At 43.5% G+C, this 27,675-nt stretch overlaps 1 protein-coding gene across 2 annotated transcripts; it reads left to right on the top strand.

The window, feature by feature from the left end:
- The first annotated feature begins 687 nt into the window (after window positions 1–687).
- On the top strand, window positions 688–26,923 carry KDM4A (lysine demethylase 4A). Of its 2 annotated transcripts, none has more exons than XM_051797094.1 (22): window positions 688–833; window positions 1,088–1,240; window positions 1,434–1,609; window positions 2,800–2,914; window positions 3,752–3,945; window positions 5,378–5,427; window positions 5,963–6,066; window positions 7,106–7,243; window positions 8,156–8,406; window positions 9,195–9,373; window positions 10,345–10,700; window positions 12,221–12,341; window positions 12,917–13,095; window positions 15,245–15,449; window positions 15,740–15,816; window positions 16,557–16,612; window positions 17,412–17,520; window positions 18,462–18,650; window positions 19,333–19,503; window positions 19,983–20,102; window positions 20,728–20,820; window positions 21,971–26,923. In XM_051797094.1, exons 2-22 carry the CDS (start codon window positions 1,103–1,105, stop codon window positions 22,109–22,111), a joined length of 3,162 nt encoding a protein of 1,053 aa, XP_051653054.1. In that variant the 5' UTR covers window positions 688–833; window positions 1,088–1,102; the 3' UTR covers window positions 22,112–26,923. The 2 variants fall into 2 exon arrangements, with proteins under 2 accessions (XP_051653054.1, XP_051653062.1); XM_051797102.1 differs by lacking the exon at window positions 688–833 and adding an exon at window positions 884–899.
- Window positions 26,924–27,675: the final 752 nt, after the last annotated feature.

A 27,675-nucleotide genomic window follows, 5' to 3' on the forward strand; every position in this document is an offset into this window, starting at 1 on the left:
ATCCTTCACACAATGGTGGTGGATTATTGGCAACATCCGTTCGGCACTTTTTCATATTTCTGGATGACCGGCCAAAAGTTCTGGCGTGGGTCAGGCCTGGCTCCAGCCCAGCCCAGCCCCAGCCTGAATTCACTGCCAGACGTTTGCACAGTATCAAATTCTCCTCTGGCTTTGCTTACACACGGAAATTGTAGGTGTATAATTAGCCCAGTTCACGCGTGTTCGGTTGGCACACGCCTATTGTGTGTCACCACTCGGCTCAGGGCAGCGCCCATCTGCACGGGATCAGTGCCCAGCGCTTCACACCCCGCGGGACCGGGCTCGGCTGCACCCGGCGGGACTCCCCAGGGCCGGGATCCGTGTGGGACCCTTGTGTGACCCCTGTGGGACCCCTGTGGGACCCCTGTGTGACCCTTGTGGGCCCCCTGTGGGACCCTTGTGTGACGCCGCCGCTCCCCCCCCGCTGCGCACGGCCCGAGGCTGCCCCGGCCCGGCCTCCCGCTCCAGCGCCCCCTATCGCCTGCCTGCGGCTCGCCCGGCCGCCTCCCGCCCCTGCCTAGCAACCGCCCTGCGCCCGGCCTCCTGATTCGCTGGCCCGCCCCGGCCGGCCGTCGAATTCCTATTGGCTGTGAAGCCGGAGCGGGCAGCGATTGGCTGCGACGGCGGAGGAGAAGAGGGCGGGGCGGCAGGGCGGGGCCCGGGCGGAGCGGAACGGCCGCGGTGGCGTCGGCGGTCCGCAGGACTCATTGGGCGCGTGGTGCGGAGGGATACGGCGGCTGGGCGTCGGTACAGAGAGGCGGCGAGGCGGCGGAGGAGCGGGACGCGCTGCCGACGTGAGCACGGCGGGCGGGGACTTGGTGCGGCCGCACCGGGCCGGGCCGGGAGGCGCGGGGGGAGCTGTGAGTCGGTGGCGTTCTCGCCGTGAGAGGGAGAGGGAGCCGGAGGGTCCTGACGGGCACGCGCGCTCCGCCAATGAGGAGGCAGGGCTGGTGCGGACCCCGCGGCCATTGGCCGGCGGGCGGAGGGGGCGGGGCGCGCGGCGTGTCCCGCCTCCCCCCCCCCGACACCCCCCGCCTCCTCCGCGCAGGGCCGGCCCGGCATCATGGCCTCGGAGCTGGAGAGCCTCAACCCCGGGCAGCGCATCATGACCTTCCGCCCCACCATGGAGCAGTTTCGCGACTTCAGCCGCTACATCGCCTACGTGGAGTCGCAGGGCGCCCACCGCGCCGGGCTGGCCAAGGTGCGACCCTCCCTCTCCCCCCGGGCGGAGGCCGCGCCGCCGGCCCCGGGCCGCGCACCGGCCGCCTCCGCCCTTTGTTTACGCCGCGGCGCCGGTGGGGCGGGCGCGCCCCGGCCGGGGCCCGGCCCGAGTTCCCCGAGTTTGACGCTGTCCCCGGCCGCGGCCGCCGCTCCCGGGCCGTGTGTCCCCGCAGATCGTGCCGCCCAAGGAGTGGAAGCCGCGGCAGTGCTACGATGACATCGACGAGCTCGTCATCCCCGCGCCCATCCAGCAGGTGGTGACAGGGCAGTCCGGGCTCTTCACGCAGTACAACATCCAGAAGAAAGCCATGACGGTCCGCGAGTTCCGCAGGATCGCCAACAGCGACAAGTACGTCCGGTGCCGGGCACATAGAGTCATGGAGTGGTTTGGGTTGGGAGGGACATTAGAGATCATCTGTTTCCCCACCTGTCACGGGCAGGGCCACCTTCTACAAGACCGGGTTCCTCAGGGCCCCAGCCAGCCAGGCCTTGAACACTTCCAGGGGTGGGGCATCCCCAAGTTCCCACAGGGGCCAGGTCCTCGGTACAGCCTGGTGCCGGTCAGTGGTGTGAACGTCATGCCCTGAGCTGAGGAGCTGTGCTCGTACAACGGGCTGTGGGGATGGGGACCTTTGTCACTTGTGCAGCAAGAGGATACGTAATGCCAGGAGAACTTCTTTCTTGTGCTGTGCACTCCTGTGTGTCTGTCCCCAGTAGCTAGACCATCGAAATATTTTCTGAGTAGTGGAGAGAAGTGTTCTTGGCATGAAAAAGGATATGGAGAAAAAATAACTTTAAAAGGAGTTTTAGAAACAACCTTTGCAATAACTACTTAGAAATAACATTGGAGTTGCCAGCTGCAGTCAGTCCACCAAAGCTTGTTTTATGTACACATCAGATATTTTAAAATTTCTGTTTACTAGAATAATTTAATAGAAATTATTGTTTAATGTTATATATGTAGTTGTCTGGAATCTATGTGTATAGACACACGTGAAATAGGTTTTAAGAGCGTAAATTTGATCCCCTGGTCCAATATATAGTTTACAGGGAATGGCCATCAAGAGCAGGTGTTTCGCTGGTAAACTGAGCATGCTTGACCAGTTTACTAGCAGGTAAGTCTGTGGACGTTTTTACTTTCACTGAAAGTGAAAGGCAGAAAACGTTGGTTTTGTTGGGTTTTTTCCCTTTCAAGTTGTTCTTTGTATCACTTTTGTGTTTGAATTGTTGCTACTTAGTAGCTGTAGCATTGATACTTAGTAGCTGCAGCTAAAAAGCGAAATTGTTCTGGCCCCAGAAAAGTGCACAAAGCAAAAAATGAAAGTAAACTGAGAAATGGGGAAGGTAATTTTCTTCCTGGTATTTTGTTCCCAAGTCTCGCAGGAACAGAGCTGTGGCAGCTCTCGTTGCTGCTTAGGCAGTTAACACACATTAGGTATTTTTATTGTAGCTTTCCGTTGTTTCCATGGTGGAAAATGTTGGTTTAGACTCGTCAAATACCACACTGCAAAGTCTTTATTACCTTTGTTGTTCTTTCAGGTACTGCACACCCCGGTACACGGACTTTGAAGACCTTGAACGAAAATACTGGAAAAACCTTACATTCAATGCCCCCATCTACGGTGCCGACGTTAACGGCACGCTTTACGACAAGGTGAGCAAACTGCTTGGGTTTTCAGGTAACAGCTATCCTGGGATATTGCATTCCATGAATACTAATGTAGCATTTGACTCTTACCTTTTGGAAAGAGTTAATGATAGTTTTCACGTAGTTCCAGCTTCTGGAGTAGGCAAGAACACAATAAACCACGTGTTTCTAACATACACTCCATTTAATCCAGGTAGTTAAAGAAGGCTGACAGAGGTAGTGTTCTAAGGGACCTTTGCTCACGCTTCAGCGTAACATAGTTTAGTTCAGGAAGGCAGAAACCACTGTTGCCCAAGTGTTGCTTTGTCCCAAAGGGCATATGAGAGTTGGAAGTGTTGATCAGTGGATACATGCTGCTTTAGTGTTCACTGGTGCCTGTATTTGTGTGGGACAGCTCTGTAGCCATTATGTGGTAGGATGATAAACGTCAAAAAAGAGTTTGCATTCTGCTTGCTTGTCTCCTAAATTACCATGATTCACTATTTTAAAAGATGTTTGGAATGAAAAGTGGTTTTGTTCAAGAGGGTTCAGACATCAGCTCAAGTTCAATCAACATCAGCTATTGTTCTCTGCTCTGTTAAGTTTGTAGCTTCGTGATTATTTCTCCTTCCCAATCACTGTGTTTGCTGGTAACCTTTTCCCCTCCATAAAGGCTAGTAAGCAATCAGTATGTAAGCTACACCGTGCAGAACTTTTGGTTAAGGGGAACTAGCTCATGGCTTGAGCTGTGTGATTCTGTGATGTGCTGTTTCACAAGTGCCTGTTAGCTTTTGCAACTGTCATCTCAGTTGTGTGGGTCTGTTCTTTGTAATCCTTGTTTGACACAAGGCTCATGTTTTACAGCATGTAGATGCATGGAATATTGGCAGATTGAACACAATCCTGGATATTGTGGAGAATGAAAGTGGCATAACCATTGAAGGAGTGAATACTCCTTACCTATATTTTGGCATGTGGAAAACTTCCTTTGCTTGGCACACTGAGGACATGGACCTCTACAGTATTAACTACTTGCATTTTGGGGAACCCAAGTCATGGTAAGATTTTCTAGGGAAGCTTCTAAATGTAGAAAAGCAATACCAGAAAATATTGGAGTCAAAATTATGAAGTTGCGAGAGTTGACTGAAGTAATTACCATTTCTCCAGTCTTGCACTGCAGAGGTATGTGATAACAAGAACACTAGAAACCTGTAGGGAACTGCAAAGCAGTTCATGTCCTGGGTAGAATTTGTTTGGTTACCTTCTGTAGCAACTGTTTGCTGTCCTGATGTAGAGAGTTCTTCAGAATTACAGTACAGCGTGGATGTTCTCTGCTGCAGTAGGACCAAAGCTTGGAAAACTTGCTTATTATTTCCTGAGGCTCTAAAATGACCATACAGAGGTATGGTCACACAGGCACTGGGGGAGCAGGCAATTTTTAGTGAACTTTGAAATGTAGCTGTTTATCAGATCTAAAAGGCAGGCCTGTGGATCTCACTGAGTGGTTCATCCAGCTTTCATGATTCTTAGGGGAGGCTCCTGAAATTTTCTGTAGCATGGGTTGCATTTCAAGAGTGAATTATGCCATTCTGTTCACAAATTAATTTCTCAAGCAACTTCAGCAATTGTTTCCATGGCACTTTTGTTGGAAACTAATATTTTTGGCTGCCTTTTAATACAACTTTGAAGTAAAAAATAATAGCTAGCACCATGTGACCAGTGAACAACCCCATGCAGTGGGAGTAGCAGGGGAACATGAAACAGAATAGTTCAGTTTGTTGAACTATTTGTTCATTGCTTCTTTTACAGTAGTACTTGAAAGAAGTGAGCTTTGCTGGTGTCTTAGTTTGATTGATTTATTAAGGAGCTCTGTGAAGAATATAACACTGTATTCCAGAGCAAAAGGAAACTAAGTGGTTGGCTTTATTTACTGTAGTCAAACCAGCTAGGAGTTTTGTGGTATAAAAACCGTGTACAAAGAGAGGCATAGCCCTGAAGAGCACTCTGCCAGTTGTGCACGTGTTAAGGATGAGGCATCTGACTTAGTCTCATCTTGGTCTGAGCAGCTGAGAGAGATGATTCCATTTTCTCTCTTGCTCTGTGTCCCTCCTTGCAGTGAGTGTACCGGCGATTGCACAGCTGTGAACTGAGGCAGTTCAGGAAGTGCTCTTCCCCTTCTCATTGCAGTTCATGTTTTGCTGCACTGATCTGTTGATTATGTACATCAGACGTTTTACTTCCTTAACTGCTTGAGCAAAAGTGGAAGAGATGGCCAGCTTTTTGGTCTTGATTTTTCTTGGGATAGAAAGGTAAAAGGCCTTGATGAAGATTTTCAGCTTTATATCATCAAACTTTGAAAAAGACAGTGTAGAGATAGAGGATTTATTTTTGTAAGTAATTCAGGCCTTGATGCCTGATTATGATTTCCAGTCAGACTTTGAGATTTTGTCGTGTCACTTTAACTTAACAGACTTGTTCTTATCACTGCAGGTACTCGATCCCTCCAGAGCATGGGAAGCGACTGGAGAGACTTGCAAAAGGTAATCAGGCAATTTATGTCTTACCCTTTTTGAAAGGTGGGATGGACAGCTGCAACAAATTTCAGCTCTTTAAAAGCACAGCATGCCTGTAATATCCACCAGAGCACAGGCTGGCATGACTGAACTGATAATTTGCCTTTCAGAATATATATTACATTACTTCTGAGTGTTTGTTTATAGGATACACACAAGAAAAATCTCACTTTAGAAATAATGAATTTACAGTCTGTCTAACCTTTAATAAGAAAATCTTTAACTATTGATTATTAAAACTGGAAGTTTATGGCCAAGGGAAGATCCTTCTTTGTAAGGTCTTCCTTATGCTCTTTCAAACTGGCAACTGTTAAAAGATAAATCTGGAGGAGTTGCCAGTTTTCTTCAGAATGCAAGCTAGCACACTTCAAATAAGGTGGTCCACACTTGTAGGTCTAGGGAGAAACCCTATTTAGACAGTAACTTTTCCTAAAATCTGCTGAAAAATAAATTTACTTCACAGCACAATGGTAACATCTCTCCTTGCCTGCCTTTTAAACAGGATTTTTTCCAGGAAGTGCCCAAAGCTGTGAAGCATTTCTCCGTCACAAGATGACCCTCATCTCTCCATCAATTCTGAAGAAATACGGCATTCCATTTGATAAGGTGTAGAAAAGTAATCGTGGTTATACCAGCTCGGTCAAGAGGTTCCTGCAGTCCTGTCTCATTTCTAGCAGCAGCCAGTAGCAGATGCTTAGAGAGGAAAATTTAAACAGGAAGGGTATAAGGCAATTTTTTCCCACTGTACTTCCATTTATCTGGCAGTTGGGGCCTGAAAGAGTTTGAAACGAAAAAATCTATCAAGGACTACTGAAAAAAAAAGCTTGGTTTTCCATATTTTTTTTTCTACCTTAGAATTGTACACCACATCCTGTGTTAGATTAACTTCACTGCTTAGCTATGCATTCAGTGAAGTGAGATTGTCCTTTTTTTGTTTCAGACTTGTCCCCTGCCAATTTTGTTGCATCCCACTTCCTCAACAGAAAATAAGGCTTGTTCCCTGCTAATTTTTTAATTTCATTAATAACTTTATAGATTTCCTTACTTTCTGTGGTGATAGTCTGCCATTCCCCTTCTCCACACAGAAATATCTAAGATCTAATCTTTGAGTTCATAAAATACTGTCACATCTTCATCGGTAACTGAAGGGTTTTGTTGTCATAAACCTTTAGACAGTGGGGTAATGTTGAAGAGCAGCAGTGGAAGACTGACTGAGAGTTGTACTCGAATATGAACAGCAAAAGAAAACAGCAGTAAATTTCAAATTCTGTGTGGATAAAATTTATTTGATCTTAGATACTGTTCACCCAAGCCAGCAACTGATACTGAAGGTACAGATAAGTACCTTCAGTAGCTGGTCACAGAGTATTTTATATGTATAACCATTTCTGTGCTATTTTGACCAGTTGCGTTGTGTTTTAGTAAAAAAACCCATATTGAGTGTGGCTTTTCCGTAAACAGATATTTAACATAAGTAGGAAAATAGTGAAGGTAAGTTTCAAGTCTGGCCATTGCAGCAGGTAACTCCAACCACCATCTGTGAGAAGGGTTTTTGGGTATGCTGCAGAGGGGTATGGGATCTGCTTTTAATCATACTCACCAAGTAGATTGTGAATAACACTGTGGCGTCTCAATTGTCTTCTAGGTGACACAGGAGGCTGGGGAGTTCATGATCACCTTTCCTTATAGCTATCATGCTGGCTTTAATCACGGCTTTAACTGTGCTGAATCCACCAACTTTGCTACTCTTCGGTGGATCGAGTATGGGAAGCAGTCAGTGCTGGTGAGTGGTCTGTTACCATCCTATTGCAAACGATTCTGCATGTGAAAGAAAGGATGCTCTGCTGCTCATTAAGCCCCCACTGTTTGTTCTAAGGGAGTGATTTCAGGGCTTTGTCCCTTTAAGGTGTGATGTTTGCTTTCTCATATGGTAACAACGTTCAACCAACCTCCTGCTTTGTCCTCTTATTTCAAGCGTGGATAGCATGAAACTATGTTTTGCAACTCTGTGCAAATCAAGTGAGGCTTCAGAGCAAAGCAGGAGACTTGTCTTTCCAGAGATGAAAGAGTTTGTTTGATGGTCAGGGCTCATCACTACTTTTGTCTAATATTTTAACCATTACTTATTGACTGGTTAGCCTGGAAATATGATTTTGGTAACTTAAGTGACTTACCAAAATAAATATCTTGGCTGAACCTTTAGCCTGGATATCCCTGTAGAGGTGCCTTACAAACAAGTTATATTTTCAGAAGCTACATTGAAGTGAATGCTTTGAAGTACTACTTGTAACTATCCTGGATGAGGGGGACCTCTACTGCTCTGGATAGGCCTGCAGTTTGTGTTGCTCTAATTTCTTCATTATAGTCTCTGGTTTTGCTACCTATTTTTGTATAAGCTCGTATTAAAACAGTCAGCTTCTACCAGCAACTGTAAACAGACTGGTGAGCTTTCTTTCTTAGTTATTGTGATAACATTTGGTTTTCTGCTTTCTCTTTTTTGCTGACTTTTCTGCCCAGTTTTAAGTAACTTAATATTTTTGATTTCCTGGGAAAATCTTGAGTGAGGGTTCTGAGGCTCAATTACATGTAAATGGGGGATTTTTTTTCTTAAGCTCCTGAAAGCAAAGTGATACAGGAATTCAGAGTAGGATTGTTGAGTTATGTGGCCTTACTTTAATATTTTCTGTGACTTCAGTGCTCATGTCGGAAGGACATGGTGAAGATTTCCATGGATGTGTTTGTGAGGAAGTACCAGCCAGATCGTTACAAGCTTTGGAAAGCTGGGAAGGACGTGACTGTCATCGACCATGCTCTTCCAACCCCAGAGGCGGCAGAGTTCCTTAAAGGGGATCTCATGCAAAAAGTCAAGAATGGGAAACAGTGTGCTGAGGAAATGGAAACAGAAGAGACATGTAAAGAGGAGGTGGATGGGGACGAGATGAAAAGGTAATGCTTTATATAGCCCTCTGTTTTTCTGTTGGATTTTTAGAATTTAGACCCTGCTGCAATTGGAGCTGCAATTAAGTGTTTGCCATTCTGATAGAAGAACAGTCAGAGTTAGCAATAATATTTTTCCTGGGAGCAGGGTTTACTCTTAATATTTTTTACTGTTTGAGTCCACATTGATAATAGTCTGTGGTAGGCAGGAAACACACCAGCTTGGAAGGTAGTTCTTCATCTTGGGACAGACCTCTAAAGCCTGGATTGGCAGTGTGCACCATGCACTGAGAGGCCAGAAGTAAAAGGGAGAGTGTATTGAGATCATGGGACAGTACTTGCTAGCAAATTTTGGTACAATCAGTGCTGCAAGCTGTTTCATCAGTGTGCAGTTCCTTGTTGCTGAAGGTCAGCAGGCTAATCATCTTACACTTTGCAGTTTAAATCTTTTTCAGTCAGTGTCAGCTACTATTTCTAAAGCTATCTTTGGTGGTGGGTCTTTTGGTTATTGTTTTGGTTTGTTTGGGGTTTTGTTTAGAGGGTTTTTTTGTTCAAGGTAAAGAATGCCTGGCTAGAGCAATACATTGTTAACATGCTGAGGAATCATCTCTAAAGATTACTGACTTTTCTTCTGTAAAGGCAAAGAAAACACTTCAAAATAATTTGGAAACTATTTGGCTTGCCGGATGCTGTCTTCTAAAAGACTGTTCCAAACCAGACTGTATTTTATGCATTCACACAGAAATTCATCACACTTACGTGTTTGCTAACCTGACCCATGAATTTGTCTCCTGCAGCATCCCCAAGCATCGCATAGGAACAAAAAGGCACAGGGTGTGCCTGGAAGTGCCTCAGGAGGTGAGTGAGAGTGAGGCCTTCCCCAAGGAGGAGCAGTATGAAGCGGACATGGCAGAGCCTCGTGAGAGGCCTGTGAGTGAACTTGTGCAACAAGGTGAACAAAGGCTCAAACTTCCAGGTAACTGTGTGCCAAGCTTTTTTCCTGGTATAAGGAGATGTGGTATTATTCTACAAGCTGCTAGAGCTGAATCTGGGGCACTCTTTCATATGATACTGTTCAGTAGGATTCCTTCATGTCCAGAAAAGCAGACACTAGTTTGTCAGACCCATGGCAAGCACTTCAGAAATTTGCTGTCATAAGACTTAAAATGATACCATTTTCTAGCTTTTGTTTTTTGCTCTTTTTTATTTTACCTGCCTGCAGACAGAAACATATCGGATGCCTCAGTAGTCTAAGCTCCTCTGCATCCCTCTTGAGCAATGTGACCTCTTTATGTGAATTGCTTAGTAAAACATGCACACACTTCCTGGTAGTGTGGGTCTGGTATGCTGTATAGGTGTGTTACTTGTAATAAGTAGGCTGAAGGAAAATTCATGTGGCTTGTAATAGGTCATTTATCCTTGCTATTATGGGAGGAGCAGAGGGCCTCTGGCACAACATAAGAAAGGGGAAAGCATATGTGATGCTTCCCTCTCGTATTTTGTTTTCCAGCCCTTTGCAGCTTGCATTTAATAATCTTCTTCTGGTTTGTGGGGTTTTATTTTTCTTCTGTTAAGTCTCTCCCACGCACATTTGTAACCTCTTACCCACAGCATCGTGTGGCCAGGAGTTGGGCTGTTTAGCTACATACATGCCTGTATAAAGGACCATCTCTGTTTGTTTGTTTTGAACTCACTGTCTGCTGGTTTTGTTTGACATACCCTAGTTCTGGTGCTGGAAGAGGCAATGAGCAGACACTTATATTCTCTCCCTCACTAAGTCACCCATGACATTATAGGCGTTTGAATTAATGATCTACTCTTTACATGATTTACTGTCACTTTTTGCATGTAGTAGTTTGCTTTCCTGTTTGGCTTTGTGCAAACAGTTGCACAAATGTTCTCTCTCTGCCTAGACTTCAGAAAAAGTCAGCCTATCGTTTCTTCCAGATCGTGGAGACTCAGCTAAATTTGAAGAATTGAAAACGGTGAAGCTTGAGGAGGAAGAAGAACAAGAAGCAGCTGTACTGGATCTCTCCATTTCACATGCTTCCAATTCCACTTCAGTGTTGCCAGCATCAAAGCAGAGTGCAACATCCAGCGTTCAGTCCAGCTCGCCTGCATATTCTTGTTCTTCAGACTCTGAATCGACTGAGCTGTTGGCAAAACGAACTCTTCCTGGGCCAGCTGGGGTGTTCACAGTCCACAGCTATGCTAAGGGGGATGCCAGCGGATCCGACAATGAACAGACTTCAGGGAAGAAAGCCAGTGCCACCACCAGCATGAATGAGCAAGAACTGACAGAGGTATGAATGGCAAGAGAACTGAGAGCTGAAGGGCTTAATTCCATGGTCAGGGATTTGCTGTGACAAAACTTCCTGTCCGTGCAGGTTACAATTTCATCCCACTGGTGTTTGCATAGCAAGTTGCTTAGTTGTTAATGTGTTTTTAATACCTATGGGCTTTGCTAAACAGACTTTCATTCCAATTTTTGTTTTACGCTCTTACCTCTTCCAGAAGGCAAGGAGATCCTTGGTTTTGAGAACTTCTCTAAACTATTTAAGTGCTGTAAGGCAAAAAAAGTAGCTTGGTGGTTTTGACTAGGTAGTGTTACAGGCTGATTGAGGTCCTTTTTTAGTAATAGACACCTATTTATACCTAAAATTAATATCTTGTTTGATCCAGCTTTTATTACCCGTGTCCCTTTTAAAAGAGAAGAAATGATGCAACAAAAGTTATTGTTTGGGAGAATGTTAATCCCAGTGTTTAAGAACTACCAATCAATGTTTTATTAATCAACCTAAGAGAAGAGTTAAAATCTTATCTGGCAATGTCTTTTCAGTATTTTGTTTCCCTCTTTAAATCTGTGCATAGAGAATGGGAGGCGAATAATGATTGTGTCTTAAAAATTCAGGAATTACAGAAATGGAACAGCAAATAGGCAAATCTGTTGGTAGTTAAGCTGAAACTAAGGAAGAGTTCTCATGGCTATTTAAACTAAAGAAATTCTGTTGCAGATACTGATGTCTCCATTACAGGGAGATGCTCTATACAGGGAAAAGTTGAAATTCTGAATGGGTGTGGATTGTTTTCCCCAGTGTGGTATATTTCAAAACAACTTTTCCATTAGGTGGTAACTGGGAATGCTAATTTCCATTTCAGTGTTTCTTAGAAGTCTTGTATCCAACTTTAGGTAGTAGGTTCGTATCTACTGAGAGACTTCCTGGGCCGTTAAAATCATTGCCTTTATTGCCATGCTTGTCAGGTTAGTAGTAATTTTGTCAGTGTGTCACTTGTTTTTACATAAGGCTAAGGGAAGAGGAAATAGCTGTTGTTGTAGTCTCCTTCTTCCAGTCTGTCTGGTAAGACATCAATGCAAGTAATAAGCAGAAAGGATGAAAGTGTCCTTCATTTAAAATAAGCCTGTTAGTTCAAGATGTCAATGAACTCTGTATTTTTTTTATTTTTTTTTTAACTTATAAATTTGGAATTTTTAAGTGACACACAAACTGAGGGCTTCTCCAGAATGCATGAGACTTCTTACCACAGCTCTTCTAAGTTGAACCATTCAACATTTCCTTCTTTGTTTCTGTCTTTTATGTGATTCTTTATGTAAACAGACTTGCATGAAAAGCTATGCTAGGGCCTCTGAAAAGTGTCCATTCTGCTGGCTCAACAGAGCTAGTACAGCTTTGTCTGGTTTTTCACAGCAGTAGTGCTTTGAGCATTTCAGAAGATTTAACCAGTTAGAGCTGAAGTTAGGTCGTTAGAAATAAAATCATGGAAGCACGTGCTAACTGACTGCTGAATTCTTCTCCTTGTCCAGGCAGCAAAGGAGTACATCAGCTCAGCAAAGGACAGTAAGAAGTCCAAGGGCCGTCGGCAGCCCTTGAGCAAACTCCCACGCCATCACCCACTCTTGGTTAAAGACTGCATTAGCGATGATGGTGAGTAAAGCCTCGTGCTCTTAGGGAGACTGTAGAGAGGGTCTCGGCTTCTGTGGGCAGTGTGGTGATAAACAAGAGTCAGCAAGTGACACCTTTGCACCCTAGAGAAGGTGCTTGTCTCATTGCATCATTAAACTTTCTCTTGAATGGTATCATCTTTCTTTCCTGTTCTGTTCTTTGGAAAGTTGCAACCCTGAAAGGAAAATTAAACCAGTACCAGAGACTGTTGCATAATTGCATCTGCCTTAGAGTATCCCAGTCATTGATGTAAATATTCATGATTTTAAAAAAAATTCCAGTGCCAGGTTCTTTGGCTGACAGCTTTAGTCTTGATATAATTTGGAACTGGTGCTGTTCTCAGTAAGCCCGTCTTGTGTCTGCACGGCTGCTTGATTAGTAGAAGCCTCTTAAAAAGGAGACTGAGTTACTGGCTTCCATCACCCTTCTGTCAGTTTGATTTCTGGCAGTCTTTCATCCATCTCCATTCATAGCTTCTTGCCTTATTTAGTTTCATTTACAAGAAGAGCATCTGTAAAAAGACACATAATCACTGAGTGAATGATCTCTTATCACAGAGGCACCAGAGCAACTAACTCCTGAAGAAGAGGCTGAGGAGACAGAAGCTTGGGCCAAGCCACTTAGCCAGCTCTGGCAGAACCGGCCACCAAACTTTGAGGCTGAAAAAGAGTACAATCGGACCATGGCTCAGCAGTCTCCATACTGTGCTGTCTGTATGCTCTTCCAGGCATATCAGGTATGAAAACAAGACTTAATGCATGGAGATAGTGGAATAGCATGCTGCTGTGGTACATAGTTTTACATATGTTGTTTTACATGTTGTCACTTAACAAAACCTATATCAGTGTTGCAGTCTTCCCAAGGAATTTTTCCAGGAGAGCACACCTGTGATGGACTGGCTGTTGGTTCTCAGGGGCTCGCTCATCTGTTCAGCAGAAGCTTTTGTGTTCTGTGGCTTTTACTCAAACCACAGAATGGAGCTTGATTGTTGCTGACTATAAAATCCCATTTCTGTTTTCCAGACTGACTCTTTCACTTCTAAAATGTTTTTAAAAAAGCGCTTTAGGTCCACTCATACCACATGGTCTTTGGGGAGCAGGCACAGAAGAAGACCTTTTACTTAGAAGGATTTAGGGTTAGTTTTCTATCAATGCCATCTACAAACACGTCTTGGAGTGTATCCATAATGGCAGTAGCTATGGCATGTGAAAATGCGCTTAACGAAGTGCGTAGCGTGGGATGGGATGCAGAACTCCTTTATCATATTGACTTGTTGCTTAGGCTGGAGTCCTACACTGAATTTTTTTATATGCCTAAGCTAACTAATTTTAAGATAGCTTGAATAGTTGTCTGATTGAGTGTTCGACAGCTGCGTTTTGCAGCTTCGAGATAGCTTGACCCTTCCCATACACTGAGCATATTCAGTGATTCATTTGAGATCACTCTATGATTATGGTGGCACCAGAAACATGTTCACCAGTTTTGGAAATGAAGACCTCACATTTTTGTTGAATATATTCATATAGTTTCTTGTTTTCATGCAAACCATCGACTGTAGTTTCTGTTTGATCTTGCTCTTTCTGTCTTGAGAGTAGGTTCTTGTTAGGGCTGGTAATTCTGCATAATTCTGCATAAGAGCTGTGTGGTACACAAGGATTTCACTAGTGCTGACAGTGTATAAAGTTAAGGATTTGAGGACAGTTGAAGTTCTGTTAGCTTTTTTTTTTTTTTAGTTGCTGTTGAGCAGAAAACTCTTAACTGCAGGTTTTCAAATGTCTGTCTACACCAGTAGTAAAGCAGAAAGTCTTCCAAGATTTGAGCTGTGGTTAGGCTCTTTGTTCCAACTTCAGAAAGTCTATAGCAAGTCTGGAAACTCACTTTAGTTGCCCGTTCAAATAAAAAATTGGCACAAAATACCAGACAAATATGCACTTTTCCTTTGGGAAGAAGAAAAGTATCTAGCTGCTTGGGAAAAAAAAAGGTCATGTTTTCTTCAACTTTGTTATAGATTTCCCCCAGTCATTTGATCTTTTGCTTGACATGCAATGTCCAGTGTAAATCAGTAAGTTTTACAGAATCTGACTAAACAAGACTTGTTGAAAACATGTCCGTTTCCTTCCAACTGTGAGTGTTACATGGACTTATTTTCCCTAGCTTTGGGAAGCATTCTACTATTGCAATTTCTGCTAACAATAATTTTAAAAGATTAGGCAAGCTACTTCAGTGGTGGCCTGTGGTTTGGAACATTTCTGCAAAGAAAAAGATTAATTTCTGTTTAGCTGTTCAGAAGAGTAACTTGAATGGAAACATACCTCTATAAACTTTGTATGTCTTTGGTGTTTGGTTTGACATTGGCTTAGATGAATAAATTACAAAAGATTAGCCTGAAGGTCTCCTGAGCTTTATCCTGGAAACTGCGTTTTTAGTCTGCTTATTTCCCAGAACAAATTAGTTTTAAAGCCCATTAGACTTGTTCAGAACTACTCTGAGAAAAAATAATGGAGATTGCAGTAGTATCTATTTGTGTGTTGGTAATCCTCCCATATTAAGGTAAGATAAATGTACAGTGGGGGACAGCAGGCTTATGATCCTCTGTATTTCAGGGTGTTTTCTGTAGAGGGCTTGGTGATTCCATCTCTTCTGTCACAAGAGATGCAGTTTGATGTGTATCTTGTTGCTCATTAGAGGGATGCAATTCAGACTTTCCATGTAGTATTTGGGTAGAACATAGTTGCATTCTGAAGCCACAGCAGCTGAGGATTTTATAAACTATCTTTTCACCACCTTCAACTTTTCTTTGATTTATGTATCAAATAATGAATGAGTAAAGATGAAGTGAGACCATTTTATTTCTAAAACTTAAATTCCCCATCCATCCCTTATAGGCAGAATGTGAAGGCAGCAGTCAAAACTCTGGAGTAACTCCCGCTGCTGTGGATGGGAAGATCCGAACTAAACCCCTGATTCCTGAAATGTGCTTTACTGCAACTGGCTGCAGCACTGACCTCAATCTTTCAACTCCCTACCTAGAGGAAGATGGAACCAGCGTACTCATCACCTGCAAGAACTGCCATGTCTGTGTCCATGCAAGTGAGTGCATCTGGATGTCACCCTAAACTCTGGTGTTCTCTGTCTGGAGTCTGTACATCATAGCAGGCCTCTACCAGCTGGTTTAACATACAGATACATGAAGTTGAGCCCTTATCAGAGCAGGATATACTTGAGTGCTGGCCTATGGAACAGGCAGTTGGCTGCATGGGTAGCTTCAAATACACAGTGTCATCCTGGGGTCATTGATTTTAATTCCTGCTTGACTTCTGGGCCCAAGGGGAATGGGTTTGAGTTTAGATAAGCTCTTAAGTGAGGTGTGTCTGTTCTAGGTTGTTATGGTGTATCCCCTGACAAGGCCACTGAAGACTGGATGTGCTCTCGGTGTACAGAAAATGCCTTAGAAGAGGTAAAGTTTTTCACAGATGGAGTCTGGTACATATTGGCTACAAAGTTAATTTCCATATTGTTGTGGGTGTTGGGGTTTATTTTAATTTAATTTTAATTTTTAATTATCCGATGAGAAGAACCTAGAGAATGGTCAGGAGCCAGTCTATTCTATTTTGGTGCTTTTAAACCACAGTGGTATCCCTTTAACCAGCACAAAGCTGCTGATTCACTTGAATCAGAGGAAGATGTTCTGCATGAAGGTGGGAATAGCTCCATTGTCTGTCTTAATTTGTGGTAGCTACTATTTCTAAACCAGAAAGTAACTTGTGTTAATAATTAGGGAAGTGTGCATGCATGAAGAAAGCAAGAAGAATGGGATTCCCTCAAACAGCTGTATAGACACTAGATCAGCAGAAAAGGTCAGCCTTTCAAATTGTATTTCCTCATGTTCGTTCCAGATCCTTTTACACTTCCTCAAAGGATAGAGGGTATTGCAGTTGTAAAAGGAACCCATAACAAATACATGGAACTTTCAGTGGTAGGTCTGCTTGCCTTCAGCAGACTTGGAGTCTGTGTTTGTTGCCCTGAGGGCAGCAGCTTTTGAGAGCTGAAGGGCTGATCTTTACAAGGTAGTTAGCTCTATTCTGACAGCAAAACCATTTTCTTCCTCTGGATGTGCGTTTTGAGGTGGAAATTATGCAGCAAGTGCAGTGCTCTGGATTTGACTCTTCCAGCTAATGCTTTTTTTCCTTGCTCCAGGATTGCTGTTTGTGTTCATTACGAGGAGGAGCACTACAGAGAGCCAATGATGACAAGTGAGTGTTCCAGATTTTTGTGATCTTAAGGGAGAAGGTCAATTCCTAAGTATCTGAGGGTAAGCTGGTAAATTCAGTGTCTGCATTTGGTGTAACAGAGTGACCAACACCCTTCACAATTTGTGTTACTGGGAAGGATATGGTAAGGTGTGTTCATTGTGTTCTCATGCAGCAGTTGTCATATCTGTAGGTAATGCCTCATTCTCATTCAGTTGATAGCAGCTGGTGATTGCTTTGCATTTATAGTGCAGAGCTGTAATGTGCAGAGGTGTAACCTACCACATAAAAACAGAGGTTCCCGATGAGATAACATCTCTCAGTACCTTCTCTTCAGACGATTTTGATTTCTCTAATTTGTGGTGACAATGGAGACAAAGGACAACCATAGCTTTAAGTAGCATAGCATATTGAAATTCAAGGTACTTCTACAGCAAAATGTGCATGCAGCTGCCTGTCCTGTGTCCTTTGGGTGTGCTGCTGTCTTCTAGCACCATAAAATAATGGGAACTTGGCCTGGCAGTCTTTTATCATGCAGGTCTGCTGCCAGTAAAAGTCACACTAAATTGCTCTCCTGTTAAGACTGTCAGTAGTAGATTGGAAGTATGAAGAAGTCTTGGTTTTGCCCCACGTGTGACCTGTTACTAGCAGTAGGAAGGAAGATTACACTGCTAGTTCTCAGAGGCTATTTATCGTGGTTTATATGGCAAACTTCAACAGAACTGTACTTACTTAAACTCCAGAGCATCTTCTGTTGGCCCAATACATAATAATTTCTTTTTCCTCTCTTCTGTCCTGACAGGTGGGTTCATGTGATGTGTGCTGTGGCTGTACTGGAGGCAAAATTTGTGAACATTGCAGAACGGAGTCCTGTAGATGTTGGCAAAATCCCCCTGCAACGTTTCAGACTGGTAAGGATCATCTGTGTTTCATTGGTGGTGGCTCCAGTCTGTTCAGAATCTGAGGAACTTTGCCTATCCCTTCAAATTCAAGTTATCTCCTCTCCAGGCTGAACTATATAATCTGCTCTGTTCTGTGTATGGGAAATGGCAGCTGTCCCTATTCCCATTTTTTTAACCTTTCCCTGTTCTATTATGTTATTCACTTGAAGAGTCAGCAAAAGGGGCACAGTTTTCAGTATGTGGCAAATGACATTCATATAGTGGTGTAACGGAGATAATTTATTGTTTGTTGTTTTTCTACTCCCCGGTATTTAACTTGCTTTATTGGCTGCTCTGGAGCACTCATGCTTCTGTATATGAGAGCCATTCATATAATGGGTGAATGTCTTCAGGAAAAAAGCAGCTGTACTTAACTCTTTTAACAGCTCGGTGTTCAGGGGCAAATTGCTCTGCTTTGCATATGCTAATGTATTCTTTTCCTCTGACAGCCCAGCAGGCCCGACCCAAGTGTAATTGAATCACTGGTAGTAGTGATAGAACTTTAACTGTTACTTCTGTGGTCTTTGTCCATTATTCTAAATCGTGTTGCTTGTATTTATGTGACTTAATAGTCAAGTGCTGAAAGGCCCTATTGAGTTGGAGCATTGCAAGCTGATTTAATCTAAGTTCTCCTGTTGCTAGCATCCTTGGGTCACATGCTTTGTGCATGTTGAGCTGGTAGATATTTAATTTACATTCTTCGTCTGTTGGGTTAATTTACTTTTATGAAGTATTGTCTCTTAGACAATAGAACTGGTAGCTACCCAATTCTTTTTAGTCAGAAAGCAGCAGTGCTCTCACAAAGACTAAATGGCACAGCTATTATATTAGCCATTTTAGCTAGGCCAGATAGCCCTTTGTGTGGAGTAAAAGCTAGTGCCAACCAATAACTTCTAGTTTCCTGTCCACAGAAATGCATCTTCTGCAAGAAAAGGAGAAAGAGAATTGCAGGTTGCTGTGTACAGTGCTCACATGGTCGGTGTCCCACATCCTTTCATGTCAGCTGTGCCCAAGCAGCAGGAGTCATGATGCAGCCTGATGACTGGCCATTTGTTGTCTTCATTACCTGCTTCAGGCATAAGACTCCATCTCAGGCAGAGGTGAGTTAGGTGTGTGATTCCCAGGATTTGAACTGCAGTATCTTGGAGGTACTGAAAAGTTTTTAGATTGTGTGGTTCTTTTGAAACTTCATTAAAGGCTTGGCTCTCTCACAGTATTCAGTGTAACTAATGGTGTTGGTCTTGGATTCTGATCTCAGCCTTGCTGCTGCTCTGAGTGATCTTAGTCAGGTCCTTTATTGTACTTTGGTTTGCAGCCCAGAAGGACTGAAAGCATCACATCCCTCCTGTGGCTGTTGTAATGAGGAATAATAGTGGGGTGTATGCTGTGATACTTAATATGCAGGATTTAGTGTTGGTACTCCAGCAGACTGCATGAGTGCTCATAGAATTTCACATTTAAGTGATTGATTAGTTTATATATTTCCCATATAGCCTTTTTAACCAAAACCACAACAGTCTATTAGGGAACGTTTACTATAAAGGCCTTGCATTGCTCTGAGGAATGAGAGCCTAATTTACTCAGTAAAGTAAGGAAAGCAGCATCTAACAGATTAGGCTTCAGGCATTTGAAATTCAGAGGCAGAATTTCTCGAAAAAGGCTGCTGATGGTGTTTTAAGTAAAGTAACTCACCTTGCTGTGTTGTGTGCCAGCACTGGAGCTATGGTCCTCAACGTGTTCTTCAGTGAGTCAATGTGTAAAAAGTGATTTTTCTCTTCTCAGCGAGCTAAGGCTGCACTCCAGGATCTGTCACCTGGACAGATAGTCATCAGCAAGCACAAGAATGGTCGCTTCTATCAGTGTGAAGTGGTCAGCCTTGCAAAGGAGACTTTCTACGAGGTCAACTTTGATGATGGCTCTTTCAGTGATAACCTGTACCCAGAGGACATTGTGGTATGTTACACAGTGAGGTTCTGGTATAGGGCCCATCATGAGTCAATTCTTGCTGCTGCAGAGAAGACACATCAGGGGATTTGCTAATTTTCCAGCCCTGGGTCCTCCTCTGGTGGCTGAGATGTGCTGCAGGATGGCCTTAGGGGTGTTATCTGAGACTGACTTAACTGAGGGCACATAGGGACAGGTGTAACAGGGAGTGCAGCTAATCTCTGGCTGCTTAGCAGTGGTAGGTTTGAAGGAAAACTTGCTGATACTTGCTTACCATTTCTACATCAAATACTTTGAAGTTGGTACCACTGTTGGGATTTAAATGCAGATGACATAGATGGATGTTTTTCAGCCTAGTTTGCCATCCCTAAAATGGAGTAATAGTTGGGGTGGTGTGCAATGTGACTCCCTGCTGGTTTGCTGAATCTTCACATGAGGAAGCTGCTTATCCTTCTCCTCCTCTCTCCCATCTTCCCTCTTTATTCTAGAGTCGAGACTGTCTTCAGTTAGGTCCCCCTGCTGAAGGGGAAGTCGTGCAAGTGAGATGGACAGATGGACAAGTTTATGGAGCCAAGTTCGTTGCATCACATGCCATCCAGATGTACCAGGTACAAACTTGTTGTCTGAAAATTCCTCACTCAGAACAAGCCAATCATGTTAACAGGGCTGCTTTTAAAGCTGACAGAGCTATAGGAGAGTCATGCTTAAACACTCCAGGAGAAGTTACTGGCTATTGTCAGCAATGCCAGATGCTGGTAATAGTTGCTGGAGTTAAGAGCAAAGTGGTTGCTTGCAGCTGTGCTTATATCCAGCTACCTACTTCTGAAAATTGCTCCTCTGCAATTCTTCATCAGACACTGCTCCTGTAGCTTAAACTACTTAAAATAAGTTTGATTTTGCTTCTCTCTCTTTAGTGAGATGCACCATGCCTTGCACACTTCCAAAGGGATGAATTTTCAGGCTGTATTAAAGTGACCAGCCAAACTGTCTTGTCAGGTGCTAAAAGAATATCCCCAAACTTGCTGGGCTACTTTTACTGTCATAAGATTGGTGAGGTTTTGGTTAAAGTCTATTGCAGTGTGCATAGCTGCATACATATCTTTTATAATTTCAAGTGGTAGATGATTATTTCATGAGAGCTCTCTGTAGGGAGGAGAAGGCAAGTTCTGGGGAGCTGTGGGAGGGTTCTAACTTCTGAGACTTATGGCAGAACAAATTCTGGTTCTCTACTAGGTGGAATTTGAAGATGGTTCACAGCTGATGGTGAAAAGGGATGATGTATATACTCTGGAAGAGGAGCTTCCTAAGAGAGTGAAATCAAGGCTGGTAGGTACAAGGGCTGCAAACTTCTACTAAAGAAGTTCATTTAACTTAATTTGTCCTTGATCAGCAAGATGAGCACATGGGAGCAGCAGATTACAATCTGGTGCTCTCCCCTCAATTGTTGCAAAGCTCAGTAGTTGATGAGGCTACAAAAGCAAAGTTCTATCTCCTTCTACAGGGGCGCGTGAGTTTATAGCATAGAGTCACTGATTGGGACAGCACGTTAAAACCCTTTCATACCTGCTCTCATAAATTCCGTTGTCTGCTCCCATTGCAAAGAATGGCCAAGTTCCTTCACTTACCCTTTGTTCTGAAAAGCTCTTAGTAGGGTGGCATCAAGACAGCTGGCCGCTTTTTGAAATTGTAAAATAAATTCAGATGGGAAGGGACCTCTGCAGGTCTCCAGACACCTGTTCCAAACAGGGGTAACTTGTCAGAAAGGGTTGTTCAGGGCTCTCTCCAATTAAGTTTTGATCATCAACAAGGATGGAGATCCCAAAGCCCTTTTAGGTCCCTGTTTTATTGTTTTACACTTTCCACTACAAAAATTGTAGTTACTAGTTAAGTTTTAATTAAGTTAGTTATTAATTAAGTTTTTGATTATTAACAAGGACAGAGATCTCACAGCCCTTTTAGGTTCCTGTTTTGTTGATTTGCACTTCCCACTACAAAAAGTGTAGTTGTAGACAGCACACTGGGGTGTCTTGCTTTATAGCACAGACATTCACACCTGATGCAGATCTGTTGGCAGGCACACAGGATGTTAGAGGTTTAAGAAAGAATGTATCACAGCTGAATCCTGTGACCAGGTGTTTAAACATGCTTGCTTCACAAAGCAGAAATTATTCTAGACTGCTTGGAACAGGTGACTCTGTTTATTACTTTGAGAAAGTGACTGTGAACTTAAATCAGGTGCTCAGTTAAATTTGATACCTGTGATTCTTTAGATCTCTGATTACAGTTCACTTAAAATAATCCCCAGACTTGTAAATCCAGTTTCTTAAATATTTTTCTTCTTGTGTTTGGTCAGTTTTTGAAGAGGGCTGAATGTTCCCAAGTGTCTTGGCTTGGTTCTTTCTCACCTGCAGTAGGAGGATGTGGAGGCAGGGATTTGATCTGTGCTCTAGTGACTAATTTTGTCTTTTTCTCTCAGTCAATAGCTTCAGATATGCGCTTCACAGAGATCTTCGAAGAGAAGGAGGTCAGTCAAGAGAGGAAGAGGCAAAGAGTGATCAATTCACGCTACCGTGAAGATTATATTGAACCTGCCTTGTACCGGGCCATCATGGAGTAAGCGCTGCCTGTGGCAGAGGAAGAAGATGCCCACCTCCCCCAAGGATTTAAATGTTCCAGTACAACAGGCCATATTTGGATGCTTCGAATCCAGGGGTTTTATTGGGGTTTTGTTCTTTTATATTTTAAGGAAGCTAAAAAGCTGTTGCTCTGCAGTAGCTGTAAGGCAGCTGTTGGATAGTGAAAGAGATCCCATTTGCTGAAGCTGATGCCTGCAGACTCCTGGTCTGAAGTTGGGTCCTCACCAAATAAGCCAGCTTGGGGGTGTTGCTTTCATCTCGTTGAGCAGTCTTGCTTTTTCATTAGAGACAATTTCGACAGGTGGCAAACTCTTTTGGGAGTTGTAGCCAGGAATCATGGCAGCTGCAGAATAGTGTGGTCTATTGTTTTAACTGAATAATGTTCCTGAATTTAGGAGTCTCCCTGGTGACCACACCTGGGCTTGAGCAGGCAGTGTTACTGGTGCTGGAAATGGAACCTCTTTTATACTTATATCCATCTTTTTGTCGCAAGCAGCTTCAGTCTTCTTGTTTCTCAGCGCCTCCTTTCTGAGGTTGAGCTGTAGGCTGTTCAAATCCAACCAGATAGGAGGTGCTCGTGTGAACAGGTGAAATGTGAAATTGAATCCAGTAGGACGAATTATTTAACCTTCCATTTAATATTTTTGTTCTGGTAGTGCTTTTGACTTACTTAATCATAAGTTAAACTGTATTAGTATGTGCCTCAGAACCATTCAAATCTGTCTGGAGCCCTGCGCAGTGCAGCCTTCTTACAAGAATAGATGTTCAGCTCCCAATAGACGTTCAGCTCCCAAAGAGTTTCTTTTGAGTTTCTCTAAGGCAATATGACTTAAGGGACAGAGTCCTAACTCTCCCTTCTTGAAATCCAGGCATCACAGTGTTGGGGATGACAGGGCAGCAGCATCTGAAGCAGCGCAGTCCCTCTTCTGTGGCAGCACTGTCTGTCATGTGCCCACAGGCTTTTGCTTACAGCACCTAATACTGGGTCTGAGACAGATAAAGCATGCACTGAGCTGTGTGTTACTGAAAGGCTGTGCAGTGCTCTTCTGAAGCAAGTGCTGCCGTGTTGCTGTCTGGCAAAGGTTACCGTAGCATTTTTGTAGAGTGTTAGTAGGACACATCTCAGTTGTGTTGGAGAGAACTTGCTACCCCAGCAACAGGAAGCTGAGTTGAGCTGGGTAATAGGTGTGTACTCGGAAGATGTGCCAACTTGCTCCTAGTAATTTAAGCATTAACACGACACAGTAGGAGCAGTGTAAATACCTGTTCCTTTCCCATTCTGTAGGAAAGGGATTTTAGGCTGCGGAGCAGATTGGCCACCTTGTTTTTGCATGGAATGATGGGGTGAATTTTCCTACTGGAGAAAATCGTGATTGTGTGTTCTCCAGAAACTGTTCAAGAGGAGAATTTTCTAATGAAACAGACCTAATGCATCCCTGCTTCTATAGGGACGTGGCAATGTGTCTGCAAAGTCTGAATTTGTAACGTTTTTCCTTTTGGTACATAGGATTGCTATAAACCAAACTCTTCTGAAACCCCGGTGCATCGACTTGTGATTAGCAATAAAATGTAGTATTGACTAGTGATACAACTCTTGATCAGAAAAGAAATAAACTACCACTTTTATACAGAAAATCTTACTCAGCCCTACATTTTTATAGGGTCAGGAGGCTGATATAAGTAGCAAAGATTTGCACAATCACTGTTTTGCATAGAGGTAATCTGTCCTATTTTTGTGGTGGAATACCTCATTCATCAGTATTGGAAGGCTTAAACATTCTGAAAGGACATAGTGGCTTTCTTTTGTGATTTCTGGTTGTTTTTTGGTTTTTTTTTCCTTTTTCCCATGTCCAGAACTCCTGGTCTCAGGGTATAAAATGGTATTCTGATGAATGGGATAGTTGGCTTGAGAAAACCAGGATCTGTTAAGACCAGAGTCTGGTAGCTGCAGTTACTCTGGTCCAGGCATAGGAATGAAATTGCACTTTGACATCTGAGCTTTCACATAAGCCTCTGAAGTGATGTGCTGTGAGCAAACATAGAGAAGAGCTGGCAGGGCCTTAACAAACTTGCCTCTGTTCTGTCAGAGTTAATTTGGTATTAACTTCTCATAGGCTGGACACTGCCTGTGAGTTACTGAAAAACGTATTCTTTGTATCAATCTGCCGTTCTGTCTCAAGAGAAAAGGTCCCTGCCTTCAGGCTTTCTCCCCAGACTGCCATATAACTTAAATGCATCTTTTAGGTGCCACATGCTACCTGTGCTGTAAACACCTGGCTCTACAGCTTCATCCTAAAATGATGACCCAGATACAAAACAGCTGGATTTGTTTGGAGTGCTGTTGTTCTTGGGGTTGTTCTCAGAGCTGTCCTGTGTAGGGCCAGGAGTTGGGTTTTATTGATCCTCGTGGGTCCTTTCCAAATCAGGATATTCTGTTCTTCATTCACCCGCAGCAGGTTTTGCCACCCACCTCTAACTGTATTGAGTGACTTTCAAGAGCTCCTATGTGTATTATTTGTTCTGGAAGAGGAGCTTTGTTACCTGTTTTCTGCAGGCTCCAGATTTGCTCTTGTCAGTTGACTGCACTGTGTTGGAAACCGCTGCCATCCTGCACTCTGAGACAAAAGGCCTTCCCAATTTTCCTGTCAGTTCTTGTGCTGCATCATTCAAATGTGAGCATATTGTACCTACTGCAGTCAGTAAACTGCATTTTGGCTTCTCTCCATGAACTTAAAATTGGTGACCCTGATGTTTGAGGGGTCTGTATTATTTGACTTTGCAAAAGCAATTGGGTTTATGGCTTGAAGTAAAACAGGTAGCAATAAAAGCTCTGTACAGAGCAGCTGTCTCAAAGGTACATAGGCTTTTCATTACCTAGACTTTTATTGTGTCTGATAATTTTCTCCAGTGTGGTTTTTTTTTCTTTTGGAAGTGTTTTTATCCCTGTTACAGCATCATTCCAGTGAGGGTGAGATGCTGCCAGATTATCAGCTAGGCAGGTGTTTCTTGAATGTGTTCAGTACAAAGTCATGCTCAGTGTGCCCCACAGGAGCTCTGGTGACCCTTTGTTAGGTCCATTGCATGTGGTACTGCAGGCAGTAGACCATTACTTCACTTTTCATGAAGCTTCCATCTGTGACTGGTTCAGGTTGGACTCACAGGAAGCATTTTTTTGTATAAACATATAGTGGCTTGCCCTTAATTCAGGATGAGCTTCGCAAGCCAGTGATAACTTTTCATAAGATTTAAAAAGGTGACTATATTCTTTGTAAAGCACCTGATTGCAGTAATGTTTCTGCCTGTGGCTGGACTTCTAGGAGACCACTTTTCCATCAGCAGACCCCTCAGATGACTAGGGGCAGTATGTCAGTAGTAGGACCCATTCTCCTTGCTCCTTCTCTCTCTTCCCGGTGTTTTGAGCTGGGTTGAATTGATTCTGCACTGTTTGAGGAGCACAGTCACATATCCCAAGGCTTCCATCTCTGTTCTTCCATCCTTTAACTGGGCTCCTGTTGTCTGACATGTCTGCAGTTGTGCTTGTTTTTTTAATGCAAACATGGGATGAAATCAAGACTCTGGTAGCCTGTATGTTGTTTTCAGTTTCCTCAAATAATAAATCTAATTTCAAAACAGACAATCTGTAAACTAATTTAAGAACTAAAGCATTGTAACTTGGAAATTCTCATCATGCTTCTAATTTTTCTATTAGCATTGTTCATTTCTAATACTCATCTCCTTCATGCTTATCCTTATGAGTTCTTGGGTGTCTTTCAGAGGCCTAAGTGGAGTTCTGTTGTTTAAGGACTCAGTCCAGCCTGGCTGTTCATGTCTGTTCAATAGAACAGGGATGGAACCACAGAGTCATCTCTCCTCACAGAGCTGAGACATCTGCAGCAAGAGCTGAGTTGCCTTAGGTTCCCTCTGTAGCTGAGAGTGCCAGAGGAGGCGTCATGAGGAAATCTTACCTAGGTGCAGTCTCAAACAGCTCTGTTCTTTACTGTGGTGTTGACTCTTGAATTTCACAGTGCTGGTTAAGACTTGCTGAACTCGCAGTTGGGGAAAGGAGATTCTTCTACCTTAGCTCAGGGATTTTTGTTACTGATGCACCAAGTGACCTTGAGGAATTTGCTTATTCATTGTAGGTTGATTCGGCCCATATCTTTGAAGCCTAAAGTGCCAGGTATTGCTGGAGCCAGCTTTTGTAGTTTAGGGAAAATGGTATTGTATCCTTTTTGCTGACAAATTTGTAGATCCTGCACAGAACCTTTCAGTGTGTGCACTTAAGTTAGTGTAAAGTGTGTAGTATTTTCAGTTGAATATGAACAACATAGGGTATTGCTAAAAGGCAAAATAAGCCTTTTTCCTCTTTTCACATACTCATTCTTCATTTTTATGCACTGCTGTTAGAGCTGTTGAGCAGCTTTAGATTTGTCCCTCAGATGAATGAAGAATGCAACACTTCAGGTGGGGTTTGTTGCTTGGTTCCAGTGATGAGCATAGCTGAGGCTGTGTATCTGCAGTTTCCTTTGACCTCACCGGAATGGTCTCCAGAGGAATGGTAAACATTCACCTGATTGCTATCTTTTGAGGAACCTGTGGCAGATCCACAAAGAAACATTGCCACAGCCTCCTTGCTGCAGCATGACTAATGTGACAACACCAAAATCAAAGCCGTTCTGACAGCACCTAGCAAACGAGGGAAATGTGTGGGAAGGTACTGGAAAAGGATTTAAATGGTGTAGTATGTGTGTTAATTTCTAAACAAAACTATGTGAGGTAAGAGAGCCTGAGAAGAGTTGTCCTTGTCCTGAAATTCTGCATTTAAGGAAAGTTCTCATTGTTATGTTGTTCTAGTGGGCTGTGAACACCTTCAAAAAACAATGCAGGAGAGAAATGACACAGTCCTGCTGTCTGGGCTCTTCTGCCTCCTGTGTGTTATTGCCTGGTGTACCCAGTGTGGGCCCCTTGTGCTGCCCAACACCCCAGGAACTGGGATGCTCTCATCGTTGTCCACGTGCTGGCTGAAGGAAGAGCTGCCTCCTCACAGGCTGCAGGCAAGGTGTGTGGCTGGTGTGCTGGAATGTTTTCATATCCAGGCTGAAGTCCTCCATGTAGAGTTAGGAGAAACCCGTCTTTACAGCCCAAGAATTTGTACCAGCCAGTCTCATGTCCAAGCAGCTCCTGTGACTGCCCTGACATACGAGTCTGCTGTAGACCAAAGCAAACTACTTCAAGAAGTACAGTGGCTCAAGCCCACAGTCTTGCTGAATTTAGGGAGGTGTGGTGGAGTGTTGTACCCATGGACCTCCAGAGACATTTCACACATGGGGATCGGATGGTTGTGGATGTGAGCTGATGGCCTTGGACTCTCGTTTCATCAAGTGCTGCTGCTTCTCCTGAATACAGTATCTCTGCACCTTTTGAGGTTAATTTTCTCACCTATCCTCACAGCAGGGGTTAACTCAAACTTCATTCCTGATAGCCACAAGGAATTAAAAAGAAGTGACAGTATCCTGGATGCAGCACATGGATGTCTTTAGTATGG

Source organism: Manacus candei, unplaced genomic scaffold (assembly GCF_025592945.1).
Source record: "Manacus candei isolate 608988 ecotype Guabito, Panama unplaced genomic scaffold, ASM2559294v1 h1tg000005l, whole genome shotgun sequence".
In the NCBI taxonomy this organism is placed as follows: Eukaryota; Metazoa; Chordata; class Aves; order Passeriformes; family Pipridae; genus Manacus; species Manacus candei.